We start from the raw sequence: 12,548 nt of genomic DNA on the forward strand, positions 1-12,548 counted from the left end.
GCTGTGTGCCCCCCATCTTTAGATCAGGGCTCTGTGCTTACACCAGACGAAACTGAAAACCCGGCTTCCAGGCTTGCCCTCTTACGTTGGACCTTAGCCAGAATCCTGCTGCCCGGTAGCCCTGAATCTAAGATCCAGTCTCTTTCCGATATAACCTTGTCTTGATGTGCACTTTGGTTGGTGGCCGGTGTTGTGTGGTTTAAACGTCTGCTGGCATCCAATTTAGGTGGGTGCTTAATAAATTGATTTTTTTTTTTAACTGCTGGGGGCAGTGAAACTGTGATCCTTGCAAGCCAAGCCATTGGTATGGCTAAGCCTGCAGCTGTTGCTCGAGGCAATCTAGCAAGACCTGGAGGGGGCTACGGGGACTGGGGTCCTTTCTGGGTTCTCCTGCCTGGCGCATGTGGCTGTTGCTGCTGGATCCCCTCCGCCGGGCTGCTGAACAGAAGCCAGCTGTGGGTGAGCAGTGAGCCCCCCCTTCCTGTTCGGCTTATGGGTGGTCCCAAATGTCACTCTCTCTCTCTTTTGAACTCGCAGACTTCATTTTTGTGTAGCAATTTGGTCTGGTTTGGTTCCCACCTAGGATTGGTATCAGCTGTGTTTGTCCTCCCGGCATATGGAATTGCCTTGACAGGAAGATGACTCAATGGCAAAGCTTTTCCTTGCCATGAAAAAAATCCAGGTTGTGTGTGTATAAAAAAAATTAAAAATAGTTCAGTTCTCTTGTATCGCTCTGCCAGATTGAAAATATTTTCTTTCTCTCCTTTAGGCACCGTTATATATTGACAATAAAATTCCTGCCCTGTGAGCCAGAAGAGTAATGACATTTTGCTCAGTACAATGGCTGCCTATTTTTTTCATGCCAAAGAGCTGAAATCCTGCTCCTGCTGGACGGTTTCTGGTCTTCAGGCAAATATAATTTTTGTTTGGGCAAGTCTTGAAGGGGCTAGGGGTGCGTGGAGATTGATAATTTATAAACTCTCTCAAACTAAGCCATACAGTTTTTAAAAATAGTTAAACCCCAAAGGCTTACAGGGTTTGAATCTCTTTGGTCTGCGCACTCCAGAGAAGAGTGCCTGGAGGAAAGCCAGAGGCCCTTGACTGTATTCAGCAGTCACAAGTGAACTCTGCCTTCTTCCTAGGAAGGAGAAGCCTGGCTCGTCCTGGAGTTCATGCGCCCCCCTCTTCCTCTCTTCATGCACACAGCAGAGGTTGAACACGTCCTTGAAAGAAACTGCAGGTCTTTGTTGTGACATCCCAGTTGGGGCCCTTCAGCACCCTGCTGTTTCTTCTGGCAAGAAACGGTCTGGATTTGACTAAAAGAGGGTCTGTGTGACTCCCTTTGTTCCATTCAACATATCATACGTAGTGGTGTCCAAGAATCTGGGGGTCATTTGCGGGGCTTGCTCAGCTGGTAATTTGGGAACCACTTAGGGGGAAACTTTCATGTGGCCCCACCCAGTAACTATGGAAGCAGGGGGACAGTTGTTCCTCCAGTCCTATAGGAAAGGTTGAAGGAGCTGGTTATGTTTAGCCTGGAGAGGAGAAGACTGAGAGGGGATGTGATAACCATCTTCAAGTACTTGAACGGCTGTCATAGAGAGGATGGTGCGAGTTGTTTTCTGTTGCCCTAAAGGTCGAAATTAAATCAAAAGAGTTTCCGTCTAGACATAGGAAGAACTTTCTGACAGTTAGAGCTGTTCCTCAGTGAAACAGGCTTCCTCGGGAGGTGGTGAGCTCTCCTTCCCTGGAGGTTTTTAAGCAGAGGCTAGATGGCCATCTGTCAGCAAGGCTGATTCTGTGACCTTAGGCAGATGATGAGAGGGAAGGCATCATGGCCATCTTTTGGGCATGGAGTAGGGGTCACTGGGGGGGGGTGAGGGGAGGTAGTTGTGAATTTCCTGCCTTGTGCAGGGGTTTGGACTAGATGACCCTGGTGGTCCCTTCCAACTCTGATTCTATGTGACACTGGGAACAGCTGCACACATGCATGTTCACACACCTCCCCCCACTTCTTTGAGTGTGACAATGTGCTTTATCTCCAGTGGCTCCGTCGTCCGCTAGCCTGGCTAGCGCACAGTAAAGCTACCTGCCCCTGCCTCTTGTCTCTGGTCATTGAGTGCCCAGTCTGTGGCAGTGGGTGAGGTTGCCTGCCGCCAGGGTCTTCACAGTGGCTTGCTCACCGGGTGCTCTTGCTGTTGTTGCAGAGCGGGAGCAGCTTCCACGTCTTCGACCAAGGCCAGTTTGCCAAGGAGGTGCTTCCCAAGTACTTCAAGCATAACAACATGGCCAGCTTCGTTCGGCAGCTCAACATGTGTAAGTAGAACCCTCCGCCTGGGGCAGCTTGTCCCTGAGGGGCCTCTGTACTTCTCCCCCCGCCCCCCCAGATGTCCCTGCTGGGTTTGTGTGGGGTGGCACTGGGGCGGCTTGTTGCAGCCAGAACGCGGGATGGGGCAAGCAGGCATGCTGTGCCTGCCAGGCTTCTCTTGGTCCTCTTGTTCTTCCGGGGGCAGGGGCATGCCCCCAGGACAGCAGCTGAGCAACACCCTTGTGTGGGTGGAGGACTTGTGTGGACCCACATTTGGGTCCCCACTCAGCCAGGAGAGCAGCCTGCCACTTTGAGCTTTGGAAACAGAGTGGATAAAGCCAAGCAAGTGGGAGGTTGTCTCCGAAAGCAGAAGAGATGAGCTCCTGAAGGGAGCCTTGTGTGTTCTGCAAACTGCAGACTGGCTTCTCACTCCCAGCCCTACACACACATGCAAACAGTTTGGGAGCTGAGGTGTTCGACTTCCTCCTCTTTCAGATGGCTTCCGAAAGGTGATCCACATCGAGCAGGGTGGTCTGGTGAAGCCGGAGAAGGATGACACTGAATTCCAGCATCCCTATTTCATCCGGGGCCAGGAGTATCTCCTGGAGAACATCAAGCGGAAAGTGACAAACGTAAGTCTGCAGGGAGGTTTGCTGGCTCTAGTTCAAAGGCGTTCATTTGGGGTGGGTTGCGGGGGAGCTGCGTGCTGTTTGCTTCCATCCTCGCCTGCCTGGGTGCTGGACAGAGGTTCTGCCTTTGCCTTCCTCACGGCCTCCTTGGCGGCTGAGCAGCTGCTAAAGGGGGAGCCGGTCTCCTTCACAGAGGAGCCGAGCGAGCCAAACAATAACTTTTTTTAAAACCACCCTGTGCCATCAAGGACATGGCAGGAGAATGCAGGGGAGCAGAAGAACAGGGGTTCTTTCATCTGCATGCATGTCCTCTTGGTTGGGGGCTATGCCAACTGTTTTATTGGAAAGGAAACTTTGAGAGATAGATCAAATCAAGCCGGAACTGACCCTAGATGCTAAACTGAGGCTATCGTACTTTGGTCACATTATGAGAAGGCAAGAGTCACTAGAAATGACAGTCATTCTAGGAAAACTTAAGGGCAGCAGGAAAAGAGGAAGACCCAACCAGAGTTGGATGGACTCTATAAAGGAAGCCACAGCCCACAGTTTGCAAGACCTGAGCAAGGCTGTTAAAGACAGGACTTTTGGAGGACATTGATTCATAGGGTCGCCATGAGTTGGAAGCAACTTGATGGCACTTAACACACACAGCTTTGAGAGGAGGAAGGGGCAAGAAAGGGGCATCATGGAGGTGTTGAGGAGGCAGATGCAGGCATACGGGACATAGCAGGAGTCAAGGCAGAGCAAGAGACTGTCCGTGAGCTAAGGGGGATGTGTGTGGGAGAGAGCAGAGGTCACCTGCAGGTGTGTGTCACCCACCAGGCGAGAGCAGAGAGAGGCAAGCAGGCAAGGCCATGGGGGGGGTTGTCTCTGCAGGCCAGGGGGAAGAGCTTGTGCTGCGTCCAGGAGAGGATGGGAAGTCAGCGTTGAAAGAAGTGCTATTGTTTATTTTTTCTAGTCTATCTTTCTTGCTGGGTCTCAAGGCGGATTACAACACAGTGAGTCAATACAGTCAACGAGCTGGGACAGTCAATAAACAATGAAATCGGATGTTGGTTGCAGAGCCCCCCCCCCCCCCCGAAATAAAAAAAACAGAATTGAAGCAGAGCATAGGCGTTAACATGACACATTAAATGATGCAAGGTTACATAGTAGGATCCAACTTACAGCAATCTGTATACAGTTGTAGAGGCCACAGTCTCCAATAATTAGTCCAAGTAATTTTGTGAATCATTTTGTGCAGCTACCCTATTGCCTGTGCAGAAAAGCCTTGAATAATTCAGTTTTGCATAGTTTGTGGAAAGCCAGGAGAGTGGAGAAGTAATTGGGGAACACACCTGTCAGCAAGCCCTAGAGAGAGGTGAGGGGGCCAAGTCAGGGCACATGAAAGGGCCTCTTAGGGAGCCATAGCTGTGGCCCTCTGACAGTCAGTCTTCTCTCCTCTGACTGGCAGCAGCTCTTCAAGGTCTCCGGCAGAGAAGGGTCTTCCACCCCACCTGCTGTCTGATTGCTCAGTACAAAGCAGCCACAGTGCTTTTTGGAGGTGAGGTGCAGAGGAAGGTTTGGGGGCAGACCAAACATGGGAAGCAAAGAGAAGTGACGATAAAGCCAAGACTTTGTGCTTTTTCTGCCGGTTGGATAGTGAGATTTTGTACTTTCATGTCTATTGACTAAGAAAGGGGATCTGGATCAGTGTGTGTGTGGGGGAGATAGAAAGTTCCATTTTTGAATGTGTTGAATGGGAGACAGCGGTGGGGAATATCCTGGTGGAAATTTGATGAGGCACAATTGACTGGGTGTAGTGCGTACAACAGCGAAGCAGAAATATATTTTAAAAAATATTTTTAAAGGATTGGACTAGATGACCCTTGTGGTCCCTTCCAACCCTGTGATTCTATGAAAAGTAAATCCCCGCTCTGCCATGAAGCCCATTGGGTGCCTTTGTGCCAGTCACTATTGTTCAGCCTTACAGGGGAGTTGTGGAGGTAGAGTGGGAATGGGAGAGCCATGCATGCCCCCCCCAAGCACCTTGGAGACAGGGCAGGGTAATAATACTCAAGTAAGTCAGAAAATTCCGAGGCAGCGCTGGGTGGGTGTTTAGCATATCAGTGATCCTGGAAGCCTGCTGTTTGAGGTTGCCTAGAGAGAGAACAGAAGAGGGCCAAGGACAGGTCCTGGCGGGGGAGGGGCACGTGTGGTTCCCAGCAGAGGGAGAGCAGAGAAGAGCTTCTCTGGGAAACACGGCACGAGATCACAGGATGTGACCGGCCGGCTTCTTCCTTTAGGTCTCTGGAGTGAAGAACGAGGACGTCCGAGTCCGCCAGGACAGCGTCACCAAGCTGCTGACTGACGTCCAGCTGATGAAGGGCAAGCAGGAGAGCATGGACTCCAAGCTGGTGGCCATGAAGCAGTACGTATGTGGGCGAGGGGCAGGGCGTGTTGCGGGGGGGGGGGATGCGTCTGTGTGCTGTGTCTCTCTCCTTCTGTCTTCTCGCGCCCTCTGCTGGCAGGGACCGGTGCCTGCAGAGCCCAGAGTTGCGGCTCAGCAGCCTTCCTCTGAGTTCTCCAATCGGTCTGGTTGGCTTTGTGAATAGCTTTCCGTGCCCATCTTGGTTGCCCATCCCAAGTGGCTGCTTGAGTTGTTTTTATCATACTTCGTAATCCCCCTTGAGTCTTGGTGAGAAAGGCGGGATGTAAAGGAAAATGATTACTACAAGTCATCCACCATACATTCATAGCGTGATTTCACAAGCTGGCAACTTGCAGTTTAGACCAGCCCTGTCTGCCAGCGCAGCTTAGCCAGCGTGGTGCAGTGGTTAAGAGCGGTGGTTTGGAGCAGTGGATTCTAATCTGGAGAACTGGGTTTGATTCCCCACTCCTCCACATGAGCAGTGGATGCTAATCTGGTGAACAGGATTTGTTTCCCCACTCCTCCACATGAAGCCAGCTGGGTGACCTTGGGCTAGTCACAGTTCTCTCCGAACTCTCTCAGCCTCACCTACCTCAGGGTGTCTGTTGTGGGGAGGGGAAGGTTCTTAGGCCAATATCCCACGCTGGGATTCTGTGGGGTGGTGAAGTGGTTCTTCCCTGCTTCTTGCTCAGCAAGCGAAGGGATGGGGGAGCAGGTCACTGCCACGGCTTCCCTGACTCGGGCAGGCCTTTGAACAAAGCACAGCAGTGCAGAACCCGGCAGCATCTGCTTGGCCTGAGCTGGGCTTTGCTCTTCTTGGACCATCAGGGTGCTTGAAATGTCCCGAGTAAGGCTCTCAACAGAGCCCTGCCAGGCCAGACCCAAGGGGGGGGGTCCATCTGGTCCTCCCTGCTGGATCAGTCCCCTGTTCCACCTAGTCCAGCCTCCTGGTCAACAAGCGGGGCGCAGAGGCTGCTGACTCGCTCAGAGTTCCCTCCAAGAGCCCCGGTCACAGGTGGCCCTTGAGGCGGAAGCCGCTTTCGAGGAGCAAAGCAAAAAGCAGCCAGGCTCACCCAGCGACCACCGCGTGAACTCTCTCCTGCCCCCCTGGGCTTGTCCCACCAGGCCTCATCCGCTCACCCTCTTCTTGGCAGCCGTCCTCCTTGTGGCCTGCCATCGAGCCTGCTGTTACCAGAGAGGTGCCCCCAAAATGGCCAGGCAAAAGGGAAGGGAGGAAATCCTCCAGTGCCCCGTTTCCCACAGTGGCCAGCCAGACGCCCACGAAGGCCTACGAGCAGAGCTCAAAGCCCAAAGTTACCTACAGTTTCCCCCAGAAACTGGTCTTCAGAAGTATGATGCCTCTGAACATGGAGGGTTCCCTTAACCTTGGTGGTAAGATGGCCACTAAGGGACATATGCTTGTCTGATCCTTGAGCTTTTCTTATCTGCATCTGAAGCCCTTTGAGCTGATGCCCCTCCCTGCTCCTGTGGCCCTGGGCTCCTCAACCATGATCATCAGACGGCAAGAAGGAGGACGGCCTTTTAGGCACATGCTTCAGTGGGCTCTGCCATGGTTTTTCTCAACGTTTTGTTGTCGTGAATATTAGTGTGACTCCAAGGCTTCCCTAAACACGAGGTGCCATGAAGCCCGATGGCTCAGGGGGCCCTGCTCCCCTTTGCCCTGGCTCAGAGTTGGCTGGCTGGCTGGAATGGGGGAGGGATGTCTGAGCTTACGGTTGAAGCCGCAGACCCAAAGGAACCAGTGGAGGACACCCTGCAGCAGGTTGCTGGTGGTGGACGGCTTGTCTTCTGCCTTGTGCTGGAGGGAGGGGCCCCGTGGGTGGTCAGGCTGCCACCTGGTGATGGTATCTCTTTACTCTGCTCTGGTTAGACCTCACCTAGAGTATTGTGTTTAGTTTTGGGCACCACAATTTAAGAAGGATATAGACAAGCTGGGACATGTCCAGAGGAGGGCAAAGAAGACAGTGAGGGGTCTGGAGACCAAGTCCTAAGAGGAAAGGTTGAAGGAGCTGGGTATGTTTAGCCTAAAGAGGAGAAGACTGAGGGGTGATACGATAACCATCTCCAAGTACTTGAAGGGCTGTCACATAGAGGAGGGTGCCGAGTTGTTTTTTATTGCCCCAGAAGGTCAGACCAGAACCAACGGGTTGAAATGAAATCAAAAGAGTTTCTGTCTAGACACTAGGAAGAATTTTCTAACAGAGCGGTTCCTCACTGGAACAGGCTTCCTTGGGAGGTGGTGGGCTCTCCTTCTTTGGAGGTTTTTAAGCAGAGGGTAGATGGCCATCTGTCAGCAATGCTGATTCTATGACCTTAGGCAGGTTTTGAGAGGGAGGGCATCTTGGCCATCTTCTGGGCATGGAGTGGAGGTCATGGGGTGGGGTGGGGAGGTAGTTGATAATTTTCTGCATTGTGCATGGGGTTGGACTAGATGACCCTGGTGGTCCCTTCCAACTCTGATTCTGTGGGCCAGGAGAGAGGTGGAGAAGGAAAGGGTAAAGGAGGAGCCTGCTCGAGTTGAGGGTCATAAATATCTACCCAGATAATAGGTTTTTAGGACATGGGGAGAAGTGGTGCAGGTGAACGTTTCACGAGCATGTGCAGAGAGCACCTTCCCTTCTTTCCTACCTATCTCAGCTTTTAAGGGTTACAAGGAAGCATTTCAGATGGATCCTCGGCCAGGCTTGGCTACCGGCTCTTCTTTGAGGTATGAGGTGCTGTGGTCAGCTTCCTCCAGCTGCGCAGAGTAGCTCATATCAGTGGGTGTGACTCCCACTCTTCCTGGAAGATGAGTCAGTGACCTCCTGTAGTCACCCATTCCTGTTTTGTGGCTGCTGTGGTCCCTTTCTTGGCAGCCGCAGTCAAGAACCTTCTCCTTCCAGCCAAGAATAGCCTCTGAACACCTCACCCCTGGAATGTGGGGCTGTGTGACAGTGGCTGGAGCAGCCAGTCTAGATCTGGCCCCTTGAGTCATCTTGCCCTGTGGCCTTTCCTGGATGGGGTCCTGTTTCGGATCAGCAGAGAGGGCCCTTTTCTCCACGTGAACACATGAAGCTGCCTTATACTGAATCAGACCCTCAGTCCGTCAAAGTCAGTATTGTCTAAGACTGGCAGCGGCTCTGCAGGGTCTCAGGCAGGGGTCTTTCACATCTCCTACTCGTCTAGTCCCTTCAACTGGAGATGCCACTGGGGATTGAAACCTGGGACCTTCTGCATGCCAAGCAGATGCTCTGCCACTGAGCCCCACGGCCCCTCCCCAGAGATGGTGCTGTCAAGTCACATCTGACTTATGGCAACCCCAGTGGGGTTCTCAAGGCAAGAGATATTCAGAGGTGGTTTAACGTTGCCTGCCTCTGCGTCACGACTCTGGTATTCCTTGGTGGTCTCCCATCCAAAAACTAACCAGGGCTGACCCTGCTTAGCTTCTGACAGCTGACAACATCAGGCTAGCCTGGGCTATCCAGGTCAGCTTTCTGCAACTGAGCTGAGCCGAGAACCAGCTGCGTGTCTGCTGTGGATCCGTGTGGCTGTGATATGGCAGAGCAGACGATGTGATGAGAATCCACCTCCTAAGCCGTCGGCTGCCTATTTGACTGAGCGGAGTATTGTGGGGTCGGCAGTGATGTGGCTGAGACTCAGTTGTTGCTCTTGCCCCTGAAAAGGTGCACCTGCTTCAGTGCAAAGCTTTGGTCTGGGCTATGGGGTGGGCCTTTTCCCCAGCCTTGCCTCTCAGTTCCCCAGCAGTTGAAATGAGCTTCAACGCCCTGCGTGCATAAACAAGAGAAGGGTGTGCCGATTGTTTCCTGGGACCTCCAGTAAAATAAGCACCAGTGTGATGTGAAAGTGAGGGCTGAATGCTGGGATCTCGTGGTGACCACGTCATCTTGGAGTTCCCACCATCTGTTTTTAGCACTAGTTGGGCTTTCCAGTGGCTTTTTTCCTAGCCTTGTAGAACACAGCAGAGTTGTTTTCTGTTGCCCCAGAAGGTTGGACCAGAACCAGCGGGTTGAAACTAAATCAAGAGTTTTCAGCTAAACATCAGGAAGAACTTCCTGGCAGTTTTTAAACTTGGCAGTTTTTAAACTCATGGCAGATAGGGGGGAAGAGGAGCGCAACATCTCATGCTATTTGCACATATTAGACACAAACTCTGGACTCCTTTAGAGGTGTCCCACATGGGGATGCACATGCCCTGAACTGGGTGTGGCCACTGGAGTCTTTCTCCTCCCTCTGCTCCACTCAAAACACCAGGTGCGATTTCTATCAGGCCTTTTATCGGCACTGAAGAGAGTTTATGGTCCCAGCATGTGTCCTCCTGCAAGCGGGGTCTCTGTGGCACACGGTGCGAGCATGTGGCCGGGCGCCAGCTGCGTGAAGGTTTATGGGCTGTGCCTTGGCGTGGGCCTCTTTTCTGGCAAATCCAAGACGGTGCTCATTGCAGAGGACTCTGTCTTTATTGCCCCTCCAGGAGCCGGCCCACTCCGGGCTTCCTTGGCTGATTCTTTTTAGCTTCTGCGGTTCACTAAAAAGACAGCGGCAGACAACTGAACACGGCTTCCGCCCCCCACCCCCGCTCTGTCAAGAGTTTGCTTGCAGTGGAAGGTAAAGATGGGAAGCAGATTTGGAGGGGACTGAAGCCCCGTTGCTCCATCACCTGTTTCCTGTGGTGCTGAGAGGAGCAAAGTTTTTGTGCCTTTCCCTCCTTTGGGGCACTTGATGCCAGTTGCTCATAGGCCGTTTATGCTTGGTAATTAGCGGCGTGTTCCAGGCTGAAGTACCCCGCATATTTTTTTTATTTATTCGCACTAAACCATCATTCCAGAAGTCACTGCGAAGCTGGCGCATACCTGCTTCACATTTCTTAAGAGCCCCTTTAACGTGACCTTTTGTATTTGCTCCGCCCCCGCATCGAAGCATTCACTGAAAAAGCATGCAGAATCCCAGCCGCGGCTTAGCTATACAAATGACTATTGCTACTGGCTATGTAAACAAAGGAGCAGGCAAGTGGAGTGGTGGTGGTGGAATTTGTTTATGACTTTTTCCCTCTTGCATCGGACTGTGAATAGTCATTTTAAAGGTCGGATTTAAAAAATCAGCATTCCCCACAAGGCAGTCTGAGCATGTTGCTCTGTGGATTTCCTTGGGTGGATTTGCTCTGCACTGCAACAATATTATCTCAATATTCTAAAAACCAATAGCCTTTATGGCCTAGGCATTTACGAACTGGGCCCTCTTCATCTGATGCATGAAGTCTCTTCACGGCAGCTATAGCCTGTGCAATAAGGCCAGTGTGGTGTAGTGGTTAAGAACGGTGATTTGGAGCTGTGGACTCTGATCTGGAGAATTGGGTCTGATTTCCCCACTCCTCCACATGAGCGGTGGAGGCTAATCTGGTAAACGGGATTTGTTTCCCCACTCCTACACATGAAGCCAGCTGGGTGACCTTGAGCTAGACACTCTCTCTCAGCCCCACCTACCTAACAGGGCATCTGTTGGGGAAGGGAAGGTGATTGTAAGCTGGTTTGATTCTTCCTTAAGTGGTAGAGAAAGTCAGCATATAAAAACCAACTCTTCTTCTAGTGCTGCTGCTACAAAGAGTTGATCGGCTGATCTTGCAGGCCAGGGAGCTGCCTGATCAGTGGTACAGGCTGTTTCTCGCGTTTCGTTGCTCTTTGACTTCACAGTTTGCAGGGGTTTTTTGTGCCAGCTGAGGTGTCCATCTGCACATCCATGTGAGGAGGTGGCAGCTTGGCTGGCCCAAGTCTCTGACCCCATGAAGCCGCCTTGTACTTAATCACAAACACCCACCCCTTGGTCCATCAAAGTCAGTATTGTCTACACAGACCGGCAGCGGCTCTCCAGGGTCTCAGGCAGTGGTCTTTCACATCGCCTACTTGCCTGGTCCCTTTAGCTGGAGATGCCGGGGATTGAACCTGGGACCTTTTGCATGCCTAGCAGATGCTCTACCACTGAGCCACAGCCCCTCCCCAGATCATATGAACACATGAAGCTGCCTTATACTGAATCAGACCCTTGGTCCATCAAAGTCAGTATTGTCTACTCAGACCGGCAGCGGCTCTCCAGGGTCTCAGGCAGAGGTCTCAGGCAGAGGTTTTTCACATCACCTACTTTCTTTAACTGGAGATGCCGGGAATTGAACCTGGGATCTTCTGCATGCCGAGCAGGTGCTCTACTACTGAGTTACAGCTCTTCCAAATGTTGCTGCTCTGTCGGTGTCTGTGGGGACTTAGGAACCCAGATCTACGGACTTGGTCTAAATCTCGATGGTGCAGGAGGGAAGGGAGCGGCCAGGCAAGCAGGGGGATGGGAGCAGAGTCAGTCTGCTGCTTCCACAGGGGAGCTTTGCCCCACTTTGGCATCCACTGTCTATGTTTTCTTCTTGCTAACTGCAGGCCCAAGGTTTTTGGTGCCCTGAGAATTATAGAAAGAGCTTACATTTTACAGTAGCTTTGACTAAGCAACACTTCCTCCCATCCAAATTTAAGCAGCACCTGGAACAGTGAGCCTTTTAAAGAGAGATCTCTGTTGCTCCCAGCGTAGTTCCATATAATTCAGGCTCTCCATCGTACGAATGACAGGCCGGGGCTTTGTCTTCGTTCTGTGCAGTTCTGTTTGCCCTGCGGAAGTCTCACCCCAAGAAGCCTGCCCACAGTTAGTGTGTGTGTGTGGGGGGGGAGATGGTTCATCTTTGTGTCTTTTCGACTCCTTTGACTTTGCTTCCATTGGAGGTGAGGCCCATGTGATCAGGCCCCTTTGAGCTCCCATGGATAAGGTAGATTTTGATGGGTAAGGAGAAGGGGTAGAGGTGGTACTCAACAAACCAATGTGGCCCTCTGGGGAAGAAAGGCGGACTCCAGAAACCCAGCTTCAAATCCTGCCATGGCTGTTGCTGGTCTCCTCCTATGTAAAATGGGAGCTATGTCTTCTACACTGGAGAGCCAGCGTGGTGTAGTGGCTAAGAGCGGTGGTTTGGATCAGTGGACTCTGATCTGGAGAACCAGGTTTGATTCCCCACTCTTCCTCCACATGAGTGGCAGAGGCTAATCTGGTGAACTGGATTTATTTGCCCACTCCTACACACAAAGCCATCTGGGTGACCTTGGGCTAGTCACAGCTCTCTTACAGCTCTCTCAGCCCCACCTACCTCACTGGGTGTCTG

General features: G+C 52.0%; 1 protein-coding gene across 1 annotated transcript in view; it reads left to right on the plus strand.

The window, feature by feature from the left end:
• HSF1 (heat shock transcription factor 1) overlaps nt 1-12,548 on the plus strand; it is a 50,943-nt gene that overhangs the window by 10,505 nt on the left and 27,890 nt on the right. The window contains exons 2-4 of the mRNA XM_056854318.1: nt 2,208-2,316; nt 2,804-2,940; nt 5,223-5,347. Coding sequence (XP_056710296.1) covers nt 2,208-2,316; nt 2,804-2,940; nt 5,223-5,347 — 371 coding nt within the window. The remainder of the gene's footprint in view (nt 1-2,207; nt 2,317-2,803; nt 2,941-5,222; nt 5,348-12,548) is intronic.

This window comes from Euleptes europaea, chromosome 8 (assembly GCF_029931775.1).
Source record: "Euleptes europaea isolate rEulEur1 chromosome 8, rEulEur1.hap1, whole genome shotgun sequence".
Classification (NCBI taxonomy): Eukaryota; Metazoa; Chordata; class Lepidosauria; order Squamata; family Sphaerodactylidae; genus Euleptes; species Euleptes europaea.